At 39.2% G+C, this 18,614-nt stretch overlaps 2 protein-coding genes across 4 annotated transcripts; both read left to right on the forward strand.

The window, feature by feature from the left end:
* The first annotated feature begins 381 nt into the window (after positions 1 to 381).
* On the forward strand, positions 382 to 8,881 carry LOC108019059 (NCK-interacting protein with SH3 domain). Of its 3 annotated transcripts, none has more exons than XM_070997713.1 (10): positions 382 to 500; positions 832 to 1,408; positions 3,110 to 3,399; positions 3,463 to 3,612; positions 3,670 to 4,881; positions 5,084 to 5,281; positions 5,350 to 5,458; positions 5,525 to 5,734; positions 6,095 to 6,267; positions 6,328 to 8,881. In XM_070997713.1, exons 2-10 carry the CDS (start codon positions 1,405 to 1,407, stop codon positions 6,517 to 6,519), a joined length of 2,538 nt encoding a protein of 845 aa, XP_070853814.1. In that variant the 5' UTR covers positions 382 to 500; positions 832 to 1,404; the 3' UTR covers positions 6,520 to 8,881. The 3 variants fall into 3 exon arrangements, with proteins under 3 accessions (XP_070853814.1, XP_070853815.1, XP_016942180.2); XM_070997714.1 differs by having other exon boundaries at positions 832 to 1,390; XM_017086691.4 differs by lacking the exons at positions 382 to 500; positions 832 to 1,408 and adding an exon at positions 2,715 to 3,014.
* A 7,908-nt stretch (positions 8,882 to 16,789) lies between these two features.
* UbcE2H (ubiquitin conjugating enzyme E2H) lies at positions 16,790 to 18,582 on the forward strand. Its single transcript, XM_065867542.2, has one exon. It carries the CDS (start codon positions 16,790 to 16,792, stop codon positions 17,339 to 17,341), a length of 552 nt encoding a protein of 183 aa, XP_065723614.1. The 3' UTR covers positions 17,342 to 18,582.
* Positions 18,583 to 18,614: the final 32 nt, after the last annotated feature.

Here is an 18,614-nt window from a genome sequence, read left to right on the forward strand (position 1 = left end):
ACGATATATACATATTTAATGTTATCACACAGGGGTTTCTCCTGCAAACGGTAGACTAAAATAGCTGAAATTGCAAGATTACAAAAATGGTTATAACCAATTAAAAACTAAATATATATATGTGTGCCACAGGCAAAACGTTTAACCAAAAAATTTGCTAGCATTTAAATTACAATTTTTATAACGAAACAGAGCCCAATTATTTGCTTGCCCTTCAAACAGTATTTTTATATAAACCACCCTATTGTACTGTCCCCCCACAACCTAGTTAAATATATTCAATGCAAATAAATAAAAAAAACGTTTTGCTAAAAACCAAAGGGAAAAAGCTTTTCAATTTTGAATTTAAGCGCCAAGTTGGCAGCCCCCCATGCCCCAAAAATCGATAACGATAACAGGCCGGCATGCCCCACCTCTAAGCAATAAAAAAAAAACAAAATAAGGAAATAAAAACAAGTGATTGGATAATGTTTGTTTGTTGATTTCGCGGATTTAAGTTGGTAATTTAGAGAACAGTTCGTTGGTGTGGCTAAAAAGTGCCTATTTTGGGTTGGCGGTATTAATTGCGTGTCAAAAACAAAATATAAACAAACTCTACGACACCCTTAACCCTTGTGCGCGTGTGTGAGCGGGTGTCTTGCGGCTTTTTTTCTGGGTGTGGAAGAGTGCCGTTGCAAAAACCACATACATCTACCGCTAAAACAGTGAACACTCGATTTGTTTAACATTCTGTTAAATAGGAAAATAAAAAATTATTTAAAATTAAATTTAAAAAACATACGTTTTAAAATAAATCATTTTTTTAAATCAATTTTTTTTCTATTTTCACAGGAGTTTTTATTTTATAAGTTCACTTTACCGAGTGACCACAGCATGCCCCACTTCACCCCCCTCCCCTGCCACGCCGGCGACAAATAGACAGTGGAGCAAAGGAGACAAAAACAAGTGCATCGCTGTTTGGCGAGAGCAGCATCATCGTACATATTTCGTTTCGCATCTCGCATCATCGAAATTAATCAAGTGAATTTCACATTCACATTCGCGTGCTGCTGCCAAAGGGAACAACAACAAGTGATGGCGCAGCGGAAGTAACTGTCGCCCAAAAAGGACATCGAGCATAAAGAATAAGAAGAGGAGCAGGAAACACGCCCATCGGCAGGACGAAAAGAAGACGGCTACACACACACACACACACGCACATACATACATATGCAAACGTCCTTGGCTCGTGGACGTCAAGTGGAGGAAGTGGAGGAGGCAGCAGGACGAAGAAGAATAGGTGACGTCTGAAACAACAAACAACAGGAACACAATACAACAACACAACAGCAGCAGCGACGACAGCAAAAACAACAACAACAACAACCGACAAACGCAATTACAGTAAAAGGTGCGCCCCAAAAGATGGGTAAGTGGGCGGGCATATTCTCTTTTCTTCACCTCCTTTTCTGTTGTCCCCATTGTCGCATTTCCATACATTATTTCCGCTTTGGCTGGGTGTGCGTGTATGGGCGTGTGTTTGTCTGTGTGAGAGTCCAGCAGGTGCCTTTGACAAGTTCCGGAATCATTAGTCCTCGAAAACGGGGCTTTTCAGTTCAGGGATCGGTGTAAAACGAGGAATATTTTAGAATATTATTACCAGATCCTTTATTTTGAATCCCTATTGGATAAAAGACATTGCCATACTTTGCTAATACTCAAAATATGAAATATCAAAATGATATATTTACTTATTATCCTTTAAACAGAGCAAGTTAAGGAGGCCATTAGAGGCCATTATCCTTTTATTTCGTAATTATATACCTACCTACCATTTTATTTTAATTTAAATTACCTAACTGCATAAACCCTATTTATTTCATTAGCGTAAGTATCTGAAATGGAATTTGAGCTTTATTATGATCTAGTTCATTTTACTTAGTAAAAATTATTTATTTTAAAAAATGTGCTTGAATAAACAAAACATTTTTTCAGTTAAATAAAATGTTTAACGTTTAGTTTGTATATTTCCATTTTTAGCAGAATTAATTTATACATTTCTAATGCTTTACAAGATTTTACATTTTAAACCACAAATGTGAACTACAAATATTACGGTTATTAGTACCGTTGTTTACTGGCTAATTTACGAACCGGTTCGCGCCCGCAAGGACATTCTGAGAGAGAGAGGGAAATGCGCGCGCGTGGAGAGAGAAATCTCAAGTGGGCGGGGCAGTGGAGGGGCCGTTGTGTTTTGAAACGGATTTGTCCGTGTTGAGATTTTCACACAAAGCAACAACATTGGCACACAAAGAGAATTGCATAATTTACATATTTATAAAATATTAAAATAATAATTTAGCTTAAAAATAAATAAAACAAAACTCCTTGAGCAGCGGTGGGATTTGAACTCGGGCCTTTGTTACGACCTTTAACATTCGGATTTAGCATTTATTATCATTTTATAAATTACTGACATTTACAAGTTGCATTTTATGATACTGTAATACAGTAACTGTATCAGATCAAGAAATGATTTTTAGAAATGCAACATTAGCAGGTACTTTTAAATATCCTGAGACTTTTCCCCCAGTGTAGCCAAGAGAGTGGAGAGCGCAGAAGCCACGTGGCTCTCTCGGGCGTGTTTGTGTTTGTGGGGAAAACAATGTAAGCTGAAAAGGATCAAAAGCGCAAGGCGTTGTTGCAGGACCAAAAAGCAGCGCACAAAGCAGAAACGGGAAAGGCAGGAAGAGCGAGCGAGCGCAAGTGAAATATGAAAATTGCATTTTCCTTTTCCTGTGTGGGGGCGCTCTATTAAAAATTCCATCAGCAGGCGTATCCTGTTTTGCGGCTGTGTGCGTGAGTCCTGCGGAACTCTGCAGTGCAGTGCAGTCGCAATTCCTGCTGTCGAAAAAAAATTCACAGGCGAAGAAAAAGTCAAATCCGTCGGCAGTCCGCCGTTTGGCCCTCGGCAGTGAACTTTGATTTTTTGTTTAAGTTTAGCGCCCCGCTGCACTTTTCCCCGTATTTCTACTGTGAGTGCCGACGCCCTCGAAAAAGAAATTTTCCAATTTTTCAACTTTGAAATTCAACTCAAATGATGCGGCTTCCTATATGATACAAATTTCAGCGACAGCAGAGGCAGCATCAGCAGAAGGAGCAGGAGCAAGTGGCCCCAGTGGAGCAGCAGGAGGAGGAGGAGGTGGCAGCAGTGACATCGGTTTGGGCATCGGCATAGGCATCGAGATGCTGAAGGCCCTGTACGACTTCCAGGCGGTCTATCCCAAGACCATTAGCTTCGATGAGGGCGAGTACTTCATCCTGTACCAGACATCCGCCCGCCAGCGCAATTGGTGGCAAGTGGTCAGCATGAAGGGCAACATTGGCTTTGTGCCCTCCAATTACGTAATGAAGATTAAGGTGGGCAAACCAGCTTGAATAAGAGGTTAAACAAGTTACTAACCCTTTAAAAAACTTTACCAGGTGGAGCACGACTTTCTCATCAGCTTTCTGAACTCCTCAATAGAATCGCTGGAGAAGTGCACGGATCATGAGATCAATGGCATCATGTCCAAGGACGAACTGCTGGACAGGCTGCGCGAGAAGAAGCACACCATGGAGCGACTCTATGCGGTGGGTTTAGAGTGCAACCACAAAGGAACCCATCTAATTTGTACCCCCTCTTTGCAGGAGAGTTCCGAGCGCGATGGCGACTCCTCGCTGTCCTATTCGCAGAGCTACAGTGACAAGGGCAGCCACCGGCACTCGCATCCCCATCCCACCCAATCCCAGACGCAGCTCCATTCCCAGCACCGCCAGCACAGTCCACCGCCCAGCGGCAGTGGTGGTGGCCCCCAGCGCCTGGACATGAGCAAGAAAAGCATGTCCAGTCCGGCGGTGGGCTCTTCATGTGGTGCGCTCCAAAATCAGGGCATGATTGAATCGCCCAGCATGGGCAGCATGCAGTTCCAGGGCAGCAGCTGCACCATCCAGACGCCGCAGCAGCAACAGCCGCTACCAGCACCGCCAGCACCAGCTCCATCATCATCACCATCGCCAGCTCCAGCCACGCCCACGGCGGCCGCACCGAGCAAAGCAGCCGCCGGCGGGGATGTGGCGCAGGACAATAGCATTACGTCGGAGCCGTCGGAGACGACAACGACCACTACGACGACCAGCGAGGATGTGGTCACCACATACAAGGAGACCAGCCAGATGAGCACCAGCCAGCAGAACAAGCCTGCGAATGGCAGCACTGCCTCAGCATCCATTTCCGCATCCGCCTCGGCTTCGGCTTTGCGCAGCAGCGGCGGGAATGGCCATGGCAATGGCAACGGAAGTACGGCGGCCCTGCACCAGGAGCTGCAGCAGGAGGAGGCGGACAGTGCGCCGGACAAGTCGGACGATGCCAGCGCCGTGCCGAGTGATGATGGTTGCCAGGCCAATGGGGATAGTGCGGATAATAGTCAGGCGCTGGACAGCATCGATAGCCCGTCGCATCGGCAGCGCGGTCTCAGTCTGGGCAGGATCGAGGAGGGAGCCACGGGTGGGGGTCAGCTGAAGGTTGAGTCCTCCGACGTCTATCAGATTGTGGACGCACTGCGTCGGAACACTAACCTCAGCTTCGATCTCTCCTGCGAGGCGTTGCGCGTGGTGCTGACCAGCCTGGAGCAGCTTTACAATGGGGCCATCAATCCGTACCTGGAGGCAGTGGCTGTCCATGTCACCGGTAAGGTGGCCACGCCCAAGGAACTGCTGGGCATCACGCACGACGCCAAGCGGCTGCAGTACCTCTTCGCCCAGCTGGCCGACTGCAAGAACGACACGGAGCAGCGCACCTGGATGCTCTACGAGGACGAGGAGGACATCATTCAGTTCCTTGAGGAGCTCGTCGAGATTCTGGTGAGATTTAGTACTTAAATTAAGGTATGAAAGATTATTATAAAAAATCTACTTTACAAATTTGAAAGAACTCATCCAAAATTGCCAAAAGGATTCCCCTTTTAGTACTGCTCAAAAGTAGGCAATGTTTTTCTATAATTAAACTACATATTAACAAATACTTAAACTAACTAATATATTCATCTCAAATGATTCCTCACAGATCAACGCTGATGAGAGCATTAGTTGCTACGAGATGTCCTGCGATCAGTACCAGATGTTCATCAACCTGGTGCAATACTATCAGATGGAGACGCGCTGGTCCATCAAGCGACTGCTGCTCAAGACCTTCACAGCCGCTTGCCATCTGGACTACATCATTGTGGACATACTGCTGACCTCGGTGCTGCCGCTGGAGATTGTAAGCAGGAGCAGGGATAAAGGAAGTTAGGGGATCCCTGAATAAAATACTTATATTTCCATTTCTAGGTGGAGGACATGAAGACGCACTTCTCCAATCTGGATCGCTTCAAGCAGCTGGTCAAGATGCTGACCATCATCTTCTCACTTGGGCAGCCCATGCCAGTTAATCATCAGGGTGAGTTTCAGTTACTGATTAGCCAATTAATGGAATAAGGTTCCTATGACTTGGTTTATCTTCCAGACTATTTGGGTGTTCACTTTGCCAGCTTTCTGCTGGAAATTGTCGAGGGAAATAATCCAGAGCTCCTGGTGGATATGGTTATTGCCTTGATATTGGCCTTTAACCAGCAATTCAGTGAACACACCTTTAATGTTATCATCGAGGGTATGCAGAATCTGCCCTCCGCCAAGGTGTTCACGGAGAAACTACTGCTACTGCTCAATCGAGAAGGTAAGTTCTGAACCTTCAGTTTAAAAATATGGTTAAAAGGATCCTTTCTCACCAGATTATATGATATATCATCTTGAATTAATCTATTTAAAACACTATGGATTTATTTTGATTAAATGATATAAAAATACCTTTAGTAATACAGAATATTTTCAAATTTTACCAGATAAGGTGATATATCATCATTTTTTAATCAATTTAAAAAACAAATTAAAATTCTTGTTGTAGTAAGAAATATTTTCATTCTTAAACCAGATGGATATGATATATAATTATGGAATTTTCTATATAAAACACTATATTTATTTTTTTTGATTTTATTTTATAAAAATAATATTATTATTCTAAAATATTTACCAGATGATCCAACCCGCTTGCTAAAGCATCCTAACGAGCACATGAACACGGTGCTGCGAATGTTTATCGACATATTCAGCCATTCGGACACGGCGGGTATGTTCTACACGAACGACATCAAGGTGCTCATTGATATAGTGGTTCGCCAGCTCTCCGATTTGGATGCCGGCAGTTCGGTAAGTCTGCAGCAATTCAATAGACCAATTCGATTACTATAACACCCGATTTGATTACAGACGCGACCCTGCTACTTGGAGCTGTGCCGACGCATCCTGCGCAACACGAATTACCAGGAGCACCAGCACCGCAAGCACGATCTCATGAAGATCTTCACGCGCATCTTCTGCGAGGAGACCGAGTGCAGTGCCTCCGATCAGCAGCTGGTGCGGGAAATAGCCAACGAGTTCCCACAGCTGTTCAAGGCCTAAAACTCCATATAGCCCCAAAAATACGAAAAAAAAAACAAAAAACAAAACCCAAACCAAAATACGGAGGGAAACCAAAATTGTAAAGCGTTGCTAGTGAGGCGAGCCGTTTAAAGCGAGCCAACCGTAAATTCTTAAATTATTTTAAATTTGATCAGTGAATTGTTACGCATTTGTTTAGCGTCTCGGTCTCCAGATAGCCCTCAGAACTCAGAAGAACGATCATTTCGATCCACTATACCGGATCGAAAGGGAACACACACCCCACACACCCGGCGACTCTACATATATCTTATGAACATAGTCTGTAAGCAGGACAAATGTACTAGTTGCATGTGGAGTAGATGCAACCTCATAGAGCTGATACCCAATAGCGATATCTGCGTATCCGTAAACATCTAGGCGAACGAAATGGAATAGTATAACACTAAATTATCCCCAGTTTAGGATGATTTCACTAATTTAGAATTTAGCCAGGGACAATTTTAGCCAGAAACAGAGTCAGAGATCAGCCTCACTTTTAAATTTTTGTAGTTATAATTGCCAATTTATTTGGTCTTCAAAATTTTGACAAACAAAAAAAAAAACAAAAAGAACGATATCGTTCGAAGAATAAAATATTTATAGCCTAATTATACACCTATAATGAAAATATACATTCATGACAGATGCGGAATGAAACGTTAATTGTAATCTACAAGTAAACAATTGATATATTAACGATGTATGACTAAATATTTGCAGCTAGCGAAATCCAAATCGATTCGAATGTAACGAGCATATAATGTTAAATTTGTTTATATAATCTATGAGGAGGAGAACTAAGCCGAACAGGAAATCATTGACAATTGTTAAAGCTCAAATACATATTAATTGGAGGCTAGGAGGCTGGAAATTGAAAGGAAACGCTCTGCAGAAAGCATTGAAAGTAAGGACACCCATTTGCATTTCTCCCTCGCTAAAAAAACACACACAGTGGCGTAGGCATTTAGGGGGTTCAGGAAAATTCTGTATTTATTTATTATATTTTACAAATATCTTTTTCTTAAATATGAAGGTTAACCTCCCGCATACGCCACTTTTTCTCTATAGCTCTCTCACTATTTCTCAAGCTAATAACAAAACAAATTTCCCGGCGGAACCTTTGAAAGTATCCATACTTTTAGTTATATTTATTTATTAGTTCGAAAAGATCTTACTCTTTGCCTTATTTTTAAGCAGTTATTTTGCATTTGTACGTTATTTAGTGATTAGATTTGAAGGGGCCTTGGAACCCCTAACCTTTGTATTTATTAAATGGTGATCCGCTGGGAATGATTATGTCTATCTCTATATAGACACATACACTCATCTTACAAACATAAATAGTTTTAGACAGATTTCATTGGCCTTTATTTGTTATTGTTACGTCACAGTTATCAAACTAAAAAAACAACGAAATTTAAATAAAAACTAAACATTTTAACCCAGAGTAGCAATGAGATAATAAAAATAAGGGCGGAAACCACATTTGATCATTATTTTTGATTGGCTTTTGTCACCAAGCTATCATTCCAACTTAATAAAAGCCACTAAAACACAGAAGCAATAAACTTTTTAAGTTATCAAGCACGCCAGTTAACAAAAAGTGGCTTTGGAAACACTGCCTGTAGCATAGGAAGGAATTTGAATATCGCTTTAACCCGGATTATAATAATAGTTAATGTAATTGTAAAATTGTCGATTTTGTAATAATATCTCATGTGATTTTCCCCTTGGACAATTGCGATCTATTTCCATGTTTACGTTTGAGAGGTCCTCATTGTTCAATTGTTTAAGCAACCAATTCGAATTAAAACGCATCAACGAGCATGATATTAAAACAAACATCAATATCAATTCAAAAATTTACCTTTGGATCCTATTTTGAATCTGAGAATTTGAAAAGCTGCTGATGCATGGACGAATTTAATTTGCCAAGTCTCATAACAAAAAGGGATATTTACAAACAGTTATAAACTAAACTAAATCAGAAACTAAAACCAATATTAACCACAAATTGTACCTTTCGATTTTGAATTTAAATAACACTCTCGGTATTTGCAATAAAAATAAAAACAAAAACAATGAGGCAAAAAAGTACACGAAGCTGCAATAAAAACAATTAATGTTTAAAAGTACTACGTTAACAAAAAGAAACACGTTTTACGTCAAGCAAATAGAGCTAATTTAAAAGATTGTTAACCTCTCATTTTTAACACAAAACAGAGATCCTAAAACCAGAAAACCAAACAAATTACAAGTTTTAATAAGCGCATTCAAAATGTAACGAAACGAAATTGCAATTGTAAGAAACGAAAATAATAAATAAAACAATTCAAGTATATTTGATTGGGTTCAACTTAAATGTGACATTTGAAAGGAAGTCTTTGCAGGGTTTGAACTTCATTTGAAGTAATAAAATCCTTGGAAGTAAATAGCAATAAAGTTAGTTAAAAGAAAACCCACGTGCTTCAAATTCAACCGTTTCACAATTGCCGCAAAACGGTTGAGACTCAAAATTTTTAAAAGTGGCGCTCAAATAACGGTCGAAATATCGATTTATTCACAAATATTTGTAGATACTTTTATATTTTTTACTTAGATATTTCTTATTGCTTTTAAATATATTTAAAAATGATGGTTGGTGAAATTGGCAAAAACAAATCGGTTTGTCTTGGTTTTCCAAGGAGATATTAAGAAATATATATCGATGGTCACATATTTCCGCAAAAAAATTTTCCGATATAAATATTTCCAATTCGAAAAATATCCATGTATGGATATTTTTACATATATTTCGAGAGAATATTCGGTTCACTTTGAGAATTCATCGATATCATAGCTGTTCGTTGCTCTTACGCTGAGGCTGTCTCGCTTTTATACTGACTTACGGTGGCTTACGTTTGCCGACACTTACGTTTTCTTACGTTTTTGTTTTTGACCTCAGCGTGACCGAATATGGTATTTAAAATCCTTTTTGGTATTTTATCAGCTAAAAGATATAAATAATTGCTATAAATATTCGAATATTTCGAAATTTTCTCAATCTATGTTAATTTTACCCGTTTCTAATGCGTCGTGCGAACGCATATTCTCTCAAATTATTTAATCAAAACGAAAAATCGAAACCGCTTTAATAATGTAAATGTATCACAAATATTACATGTAAAACAATCATTGCGCGAAAATGGGTGCAATAATTTTAAGCCCAATGAACAAGTATTATGTAAAGATCTCAACCAATTTAATTTAAGCAGCTCTGACGAAGAAGGCTAGTAAATATAATTACATATATGTAATATTCCGATCTTAAAAGAAACTTACAAGACTGGACAAAGAAGTTCCTTTATTATTTTATGATAAGAACATGTTACTCGATGACTGGACAAATAAGTTCCTCTATTATTTTATTTTAAGAAAATGTTACAAAATTAACTTTAAGCATTGAATTAATTTTAAGACTTTAAATATATATTGGAATATGGATATGCATATTGTTTTAGTTTTATGTTGGACTGGAATTTTATTAATCTTGTAAAATGAAATAAAAAACAAACATTTTTTGCAATGGGAAAAACCTTATTTATTCTATATATACAGTTGCGGCAACAAAAATAGCACCAAAGTGTGGGCAATTTTTATTTGTGTACAAAATGGTCATTTTTTGCAATATTTTTCTTCTGTGTGTAAGGGTAAGTAGGTTTACATATCGTTTAACTAAAGTAAAAATGGTTGTGGGCGTAATGCGAATGGTTTTTAAAACTTCGATAGATTTATGAAAAAAGTAGCATAATTATGCGGCAACAAAAATAGCACTATTAACGGTTTTTGGGTATAAAACTTCATTTGCTCAGATTTGTTGGCTGTTTTTCGTTTTGTTGTATTAAGAATAAGTACTACTAAGTGAATTGGTAAAATAATGCATAAAATAGTGTTCCCAATGGGTCATTTAGCGCGCTGTAATGATACAGATAGAAGGACATTTAAAAAGCTAATTTATAAAGGCAATGCAAAAGATAAGTTAAGTTGAATCGTTGAATTCTTTAAAATAATGATTAGTAGTTACCTAAAACAAGAACACAAAAGAATAGCACGCAGTACGAAAGCCGCAATGACCCCATAACTGTTAAAAAGTCATTTGCATGAATGCAAGTAGGTCCCGTTTTAGGCGCCTATCAAGTCGCTTTTTTTTTTTTAATATTTGTAAGTACATAAAAAGTTGGATATAATGTACATAAAAATCAATTATGCGCTTGACGTCCAAAAAAAAAATCTCCCTAGACTGCAGAGCATGGGTGAATTTGAAGGGCGAGTTTTAAATAAGGCCCACAATAAAAGGAACACTCTTATATGGTCTGGCGGCTGAAAATTGCTCATGTTTAGATGAAAAAGACTTTAAATTCACATCAGGTAACCTACATATCCAAAATTGAGTCCCCATTTCACATTTGCAAAGAATAATAATGGTGAAGCAAGTATAATGGTATGGGCATATTCTCGTACTATAATGTTGGTACCATATCATAATGTAAACCCATACAGGATCAACATGTTCACCTTGATAGCTCAGAAATTGTGATGCAATTTTATTCGTAATACAAAACTAATTTATTTCCGAAGCTTTACCACGGTTATAACCCAAAAAAAATCAGTCAGAAAGTCGTACAAAGTTTTAAAACCCTTAAGCTAAATGGTATAATGGGGACCTTACAAGCCCCAGAACTAAAACACATCGAAAATCTTTGCAGAAATGTTAAAAACTATGTTTTTAATGCAAAACCGAAGAAAAAAAACTGCCCTCGAGCTATTTTGAAAGAGCCAGACAACAATTTTGCCAAGGGAAGATTCTGGTGTCTAGTGACGTCAAGGTCGGTCGTTGTTGTTGTTGTTGTTGCAGCCCAAGCTTTAGAACAATATTTTTTTACCTTAAGGTGTATGAAATCATACATTTCAATCAAAAAAAATTTTCAAATCGCGTTATTTTTAAGTTTTTTAAGTTTTTTATTTAAGTGGTGCTATTTTTGTTGCCGCATAACTTTGCTACTTTTTTGATAAATGTATCGAAATTTTAAAAACCATCCGCATTGTGGGCGTAACCACTTTTATTTTAGTTAATAGATATGTAACCCTACTTACCCTTACAAACAGAATAAAGATATTGCAAAAAATTACCATTCTGTAGCACAAAGAAGAATTGCCTACACACTGGTGCTATTTTTGTTGCCGCAGCTGTAATAAGTCAATTATTATTTTTACATATTACATATTCAGGGTATTCCCTAAACTGTTGAATTGCTGTATTGTTGAAAATTGAACAGAAAATTTCAGCAATTAAGGGAACGACCCTTAAAAGTTCTCTGTTGAATTTTCAATTTTAAGACGACTGCTGTTTGTCAGATTGTTAAATCGCCAGGCTGTGTTTACCAAAGATTATGTTTAAAATTAAGGAAAACGCCGAGAATAAGCCAAAAAACTAAACTATTAGAACTGCTAACAGGCAGCATCCTATCAGATATCCTTTACTTGCATATTTTATACGATGGCAATTCCTCCAGGCTTACAAGTGACTAGAGTTACCCACTTACTTTTAGTCTAGAACAGCGACAACTCTGGTTTTCAGCAATTAAACACAATTTTCAACAGCCCCGAGGCTGTTAAATTGCTGATATTTCTGACAGTTGACTTTGTATGGAAAAGCTGATTAGCAGCTGATCAAAATTCAACAACTCAGCAGTTTAGGGAATACCCAGTATAATTTGAATTTCCATGCGATTTATTTGTTATGGTATTTACAGTGGTATTTTGTAAAATATGAAATAGTATTTATAGTATATTTTTGAGACCAAATTTATTTCACGTTTGGTATTTCTCGCGGTCAGGCTGCTCTGCTGCTCTCCGAGCAGATATTTATTAATAGGGGAAACAAAACAATATTAGTTAACTAACTAATTGGAGAAGTGGTGATTCCAAGAAAATGAACATATTACGGTGATCAAACGACAATGTGGTGAAGTATCGAAGCGTAAAAATCGACGGCGGCCGCCAGCCAACAACACCACCCACGAGCAACAATAACAACTAAAACGGGAGGCTACTGCAAATATACACACACACCAAGAGATATCAAAATAAAAAGACGAAAAGGTACAGAATATACAGTGGGTGTGTGGGTGTATGTATAATTGCTTGATGAAAAATAGAATAACTGCATTTAATATTATCACGGACATTAGCCAGTAAGTGTATGTGTGTGTGGGTGGGTGAGAATCCAACAACAACAATAGCAGATTGACCCCCGCACAGCTGTGAATGTTTTCCATCTCTCTCCTTTGTCTCTCTCCCTCACGCTCTTCTAATTTCGCATATTATTTCCTCGAATTCAAATTCAAACTTTCAACTGCTATTTAGCACTAATTCCAAGAATTCACCGTTGATCGAAACCCCTATGCTATGCATATATGTACATATGTGTGGAGCTCTTTAACTCCCGTTAGTTGCAATCTTTTCTTTGTTGTGCTATTGCCATCCCTTTTGCGCACCACCCTACCCCACCTACCCGAAAACTACGCACTTTGCTTTTGCTTTGGCCTGCTTATTGCGTTGTGTGTTTTCGCTTCACCTTCTCCCTCTGTTTTGCGTTTTAAAAGTCTTATCATTACGTCAAATTAAATGTATTCAAAAGCAAAGTAATAAATTGAAAGCGTTTTAATTTTGAAATATCTACGAATTGCTACCTTTTTATAGCCCCTCTGCCAAACACACACACATGCAGTCAATGACCCAATATGGCTGTGTATGTGTGGGGGAGGTTGCAAAGAAGGCAAACACAAAATCTGCAAAGATGTCTTCCCAATTTTTGACTTTGTTTTTGATTTTGCTTTGGAACCCTTCGTTAAACCGTTGCATTTGACCTCGTTAATTCTCCTCCTTCAATTGCTTTTGGTATGTATTTGTATATATTGTTGCTAGGCTCCATACATACACAATCGCACGTGTGCAATTTTGAAGGGCATCGCCACTTCGGCTTTTTGGTCTCTCTCTTTCCCTCCTCCCTCTCTCCCGCTATTTCTCATTTCTTTCACTAGCTTCTTGTTGTTTTTGTGGCTTTGCTTTGCATTTGCTGCATTTTACAGCTGTCGCTGTCCTTGATTATAGCTTTTCTTTGCCTTGCTTTGCTTTGGGGGCTCTCTTTTCGTCTAATTTGTTGTTGCTCATCGCTTTTGTTATTATGATTTTTCTTTGAAGGGGGGCCAATACACTGAAAGCTAATTTTATCTAAAACGGTAATATAAATATTAATTAGAAATTGTCTTTCACTAAAAGTTTCAAAGAATATATTTTGTTTTTATTAATTCGCAGCATACTTTTCAACACATTTACATATGAGTATCTTAAAAATTTGAAAACTAGTAGGCGCTTGAAACCTAAAAGCATGCCATGAAATATGACTGACTGTAAGAGGCTATTATATTTTCCAAAGCAACCAACCTAAAAGCATGCCATGAAAAACGCATTGATGTAAGAGGTTATTACATATTCCAAAGCATTATTTTAGGTGTTTTTACTTAAGCGCCTTGGAACCTCTATACTTTAATATTCAGGTGGAGGATCCTGTTTTTCTCTGTGTATTGCACTCAGTAAACTCTCTCCGCCCCCATCACCGAACCCCCTCCCCACCACTCTCTCTCTCTTTTGCGCTTGCTCTCCTGATTGTCGCTCTCTGCTTTATGCTGGCGTCGCTGTCGCCGTCAGATGCTCGCGAGCTCCAACGTGCGCTGCTTTCTGCTTTTCTGCTTTCTGCTTTGGGGGCTCGAAACTCTGTTGCCAGTTAATTTTCAGTAACTAGTTGAAGTAGACAACAAAACGAGCGAAAACGAAAACACACACTAACATATGCAGATATCTGTGCATAAGGGAGCAGCAGGGCCGAGAACAACAAATATCATCATCAAAAAACCACAACATTAGTTGCAAGTAAATAACCAAGTTATCAAAATAAAAACTATATGTATATATTCTTAAAAGAATATAAACCTATACATTTGAAACGCGTGTTTGCGATACGTGTTTACTTAAAAGTTTTCCTCAAATTCTTTGTGTGATATCAAAAGTGAAGACATTCATATTTCAATAGAAAGAGGGACTCCTCCATGAGACAACAACAAAAGGCTCAAATTGCAGCTGACTCTCAATTTTTTTTTGTTTATTTTATTTTTTTGTTCGCTGTAAGTTATTGTTGTTGTTGCTGGGGCTGCTTTTGTTGCTCGGTGATCTTCCATGTGCATGTGGACGCATCACAAGTACACACACGCACACTTGCACCTCAAAGTCTTACACAAAAGCAATGCAAATAATAATAACAACAACAACAACAACGACGACGACAGTATTACTTCGCTTATTGCGTACAGTAAAGCCACGAAAACAACAACAACAACGGGCAGGCACATCAATTCTCCTCCACACACGAACAACATACAGAAATCGAAAGAGAATTTCACAATTTGTTAAAGTAACGAAGCCAAACCGTGGCAGAAAGACAGAAACGGAAAGACTTTTGATGTGGGGTGGCCAGAAGGAGAAAGAAAGAGGGGGGAGCCAGCACTCACACACACAGCCACACACACGAAGTGCAAGAGAGTAACAGCAGAATTAGCTCATCCCAAAGAGTGTAAGAGTGGTTGGAGAGAGGGAGAGCCGAAGCATGGGGCACAGTGGGGTCAGTCGAAGTGTCTATTTTAAAATAGCAAATTGTGTTGAAGGTTTTATTGTGCCAAGTTGAAACTGGTTTCAAAATACCGAATAATTTAATTTCTAGTGTATTTTTAAAATATTCCTAAAAATCCTTATTCAAAATTAGTGAAAACTTCTCCAAAAGATCTTGATTATTGGAATACATATAATGTTTGTTCGATTTTTGTATCCTTAAACTTTATAAGATCTTACCTTTGTGATTTTTAGTTCCACTGTACATTTGTTGATTTCAAGATTATGGTGGGGCTGCCTCTCTTTTGCTCTCTCGCTCTCCCTCTGTGACTTTCGAGCAACAACATTAAACAGCTGAGCTTGTTTGAAAACAACAGCCACCCACCAATCAACTGGCCAACCCAAAACCCCCATCCACCCCACTGAAGGGAAACGGAATTGAAATTGAAACGAAATCGCCAAGAGCAAGTGAGTGGGGTGAGAAAAGAAGAGAGATGTGGGGAAAGGGACTGGGATAGAGCATAACGGTATCCCGAAAGTATGCAGCATAAATCCGTTGAGCAAATCCACTTCGAAGGACAACGAATTTTGCAAATGGCAATGACGTATTAGAGAGTGAGTAAGGAAGAGAATGAGAGAGAGAGAGCGGGAGTGGGAGTGGGTGGATTTTGGCGACGACGTCACAGATTGCTGACATAGTTTCCTCATTTAGGCCAAGTATGCATGTGCATGTTGTGTGTGTACGGTGTGTGTGTGTGTGCACGGTGTGTGTGTGTGTGCAAAAGCAAGAGATTCGCTGGTGACCCACATAACCATGAATATAAATATATATACTGCCTATAGATAACTCAGAAGGTAACTCGTCCTCCTCCAGATTGTATCGCCTACCTTGGCGCCACGGTCCCACCTGGCGAAGTGGAACTTTTGGCGGATAAATTTATCAGTTAGTCAAACAAAATCTGTTTAAGTATCTCAAGTTGAAAATAGTATCTATAAGATTAGGATTTATTTATAGGGTATTATGATTTTTTTTAAATATAATAGTTGTTAACTAATTGAATCTTCATTTAGAGAAATCAATAATTTAACAGTTTTATCATTTATTTTATAACAACATTTTAATACCTATCTTTATACATATATATTTATTTATAGCAGAGAGACATGGTAATGATGTTCATCCAATGAACAATGTACAATTGAAATAACCTTCACGTGGCTCATCCTTGTATCCTTTTGTCCTACTTGCAGGCAGCTCCCGTTTTGCTCTGGACGGTGCCAGTGAGAGTTGACGAATGCGGAGCAGTTCGAGGCAGGCGGAGGAGCAGCAGCTGGGCAACCGGAAGCGGAAAGCGGAAGCAACACAATAGCAATATATAAAAGGAACAAAAACCAACAAACAAAACAAAAATAAAAACACCGCCTTAGCCTTAGAGTAAGACAACGAGGAGACGACCACTCCAAACCAAATCAAAACAAAACCAATCAAATCAAAAGCCAGACAAAACCCCAATCCCCACAAAACCCCCACAACAAAGCCAACAAAATGTCCTCGCCCAGTGCCGGAAAGCGACGCATGGACAACGATGTGATCAAGCTGATCGAATCGAAGCACGAGGTGACCATCCTGGGAGGCCTGAACGAGTTCCACGTCAAGTTCTTCGGACCAACGGAGACGCCCTACGAGGGCGGCGTGTGGAAGGTGCGCGTCTACCTGCCCGACAACTATCCCTTCAAATCGCCGAGCATCGGTTTTGTGAACAAGATCTACCATCCCAATATTGACGAATCCTCCGGCACTGTGTGCCTGGATGTGATCAATCAGGCCTGGACGGCGTTGTACGATTTGTCGAACATTTTCGAATCGTTCTTGCCGCAACTGCTCACATATCCCAATCCGGTCGATCCGCTCAATCGGGATGCGGCCGCATTGTACCTGCACGAGCCGGAGGAGTACCATCGCAAGGTGGCCGACTATGTGCAGCGGTATGCCACCGAGGATGCGCTGCGGGCGGCGCAGCAGGAGCGGGAGAGCAGCGACAGCGAGTCGAGCATGTCCGACTACAGTGAGGATGAGGCCAGGGACATGGAGTTATAATATCGGTTGGATCGCCAGCCTACGGAACTACCGCTAACACTAACACTGACAACAGCCTAATACAAATGCTTTGAGACCCCATTGTCCCCGGCCCACAACCCCCAAACTCCCGCTTCCCCACCCCCACCCCCCATCCCTTCAGTTGGCGACGGAACAACAAGCAACAATATATATATATACAACTCTATATATATATATATATATATAATAATTGATAAATGATAATTGGATTTTAAGATAGAAAGTGATTCGATGATGGCGTGTGATGATCTGCGCACACACGCACATACATATAAATATATACATACAATATATATATATACATATATATATATACACACACTCTAATGTAAGCAGCAAGAAAAACAAGATTTAAAAAAACTCTTAGTTTAGCCATCAGTAGCTGATAATAACAACAAAAAAATCTACAAAAGGATTGGAGCAAGGATCGCAACAGATCGTAACAGATATATAGACCACAACAAACCGGAAACGGAGGAGAACAAAATGGAGAACGAAAGTGAATATGGATTAAAGAATACACAACAGATAACAGAGATAAAAGCATAGATGCAAACGCAATTAAAATGGTTATAGTAAGAGCACACGCAATACGAAATATGACGTGAAATTGCTTTTGGCCTTGATCTGGCATTAAACAGACGTCGATGCCCGTTCTTTAGAGTTTAGCAATTGAGTAACAAGTTGATAGTAAACGTATCGTAAACACAAGTACCACCACTACATCAAAAAGGAAAAGTTTTTTGGAAAACCCTCAACACAAACACGAGTACCACACGATGATAACCCAATAATCCAGAGGAGCCCTCAGTTACCGCTTAGATCGATCAACGAATTGTGCGTTTTGTTCTCCCCCAGCTTTATGTGTATGTTTGTTTTCTTATTTTGTTTAATTGCGTAAGCGTTTTTAATAGGATTTTTAATTGTCAGCCGATTTAAGCGTAAAACATTATGTATTTAGAAATTTTTTATCTGACTTAGCAGCATTGTCCCTGCCCAAAAAACAAAAGTGAAAAACGATCGAAACTAAATAGAATTAAATAGAAAACCAAGACAAATCCTAGAGGAAGCGTTTGGAGACGATTGCGTGGAACAGACAGAATAAACGTTGCAGTTCTTTTCTTGTTAATTAATATTATTGTACGGTTATTATGTAATATTTTAAAATAGGATTCGAATTGATCGTGTAATTAAATGCAATAATTCTTATGTCTAACTTATGCCACCCGTGTTTAAGCCAAAACCAACTCTG

Source organism: Drosophila suzukii, chromosome X (genome assembly GCF_043229965.1).
Source record: "Drosophila suzukii chromosome X, CBGP_Dsuzu_IsoJpt1.0, whole genome shotgun sequence".
Lineage (NCBI taxonomy): Eukaryota > Metazoa > Arthropoda > Insecta > Diptera > Drosophilidae > Drosophila > Drosophila suzukii.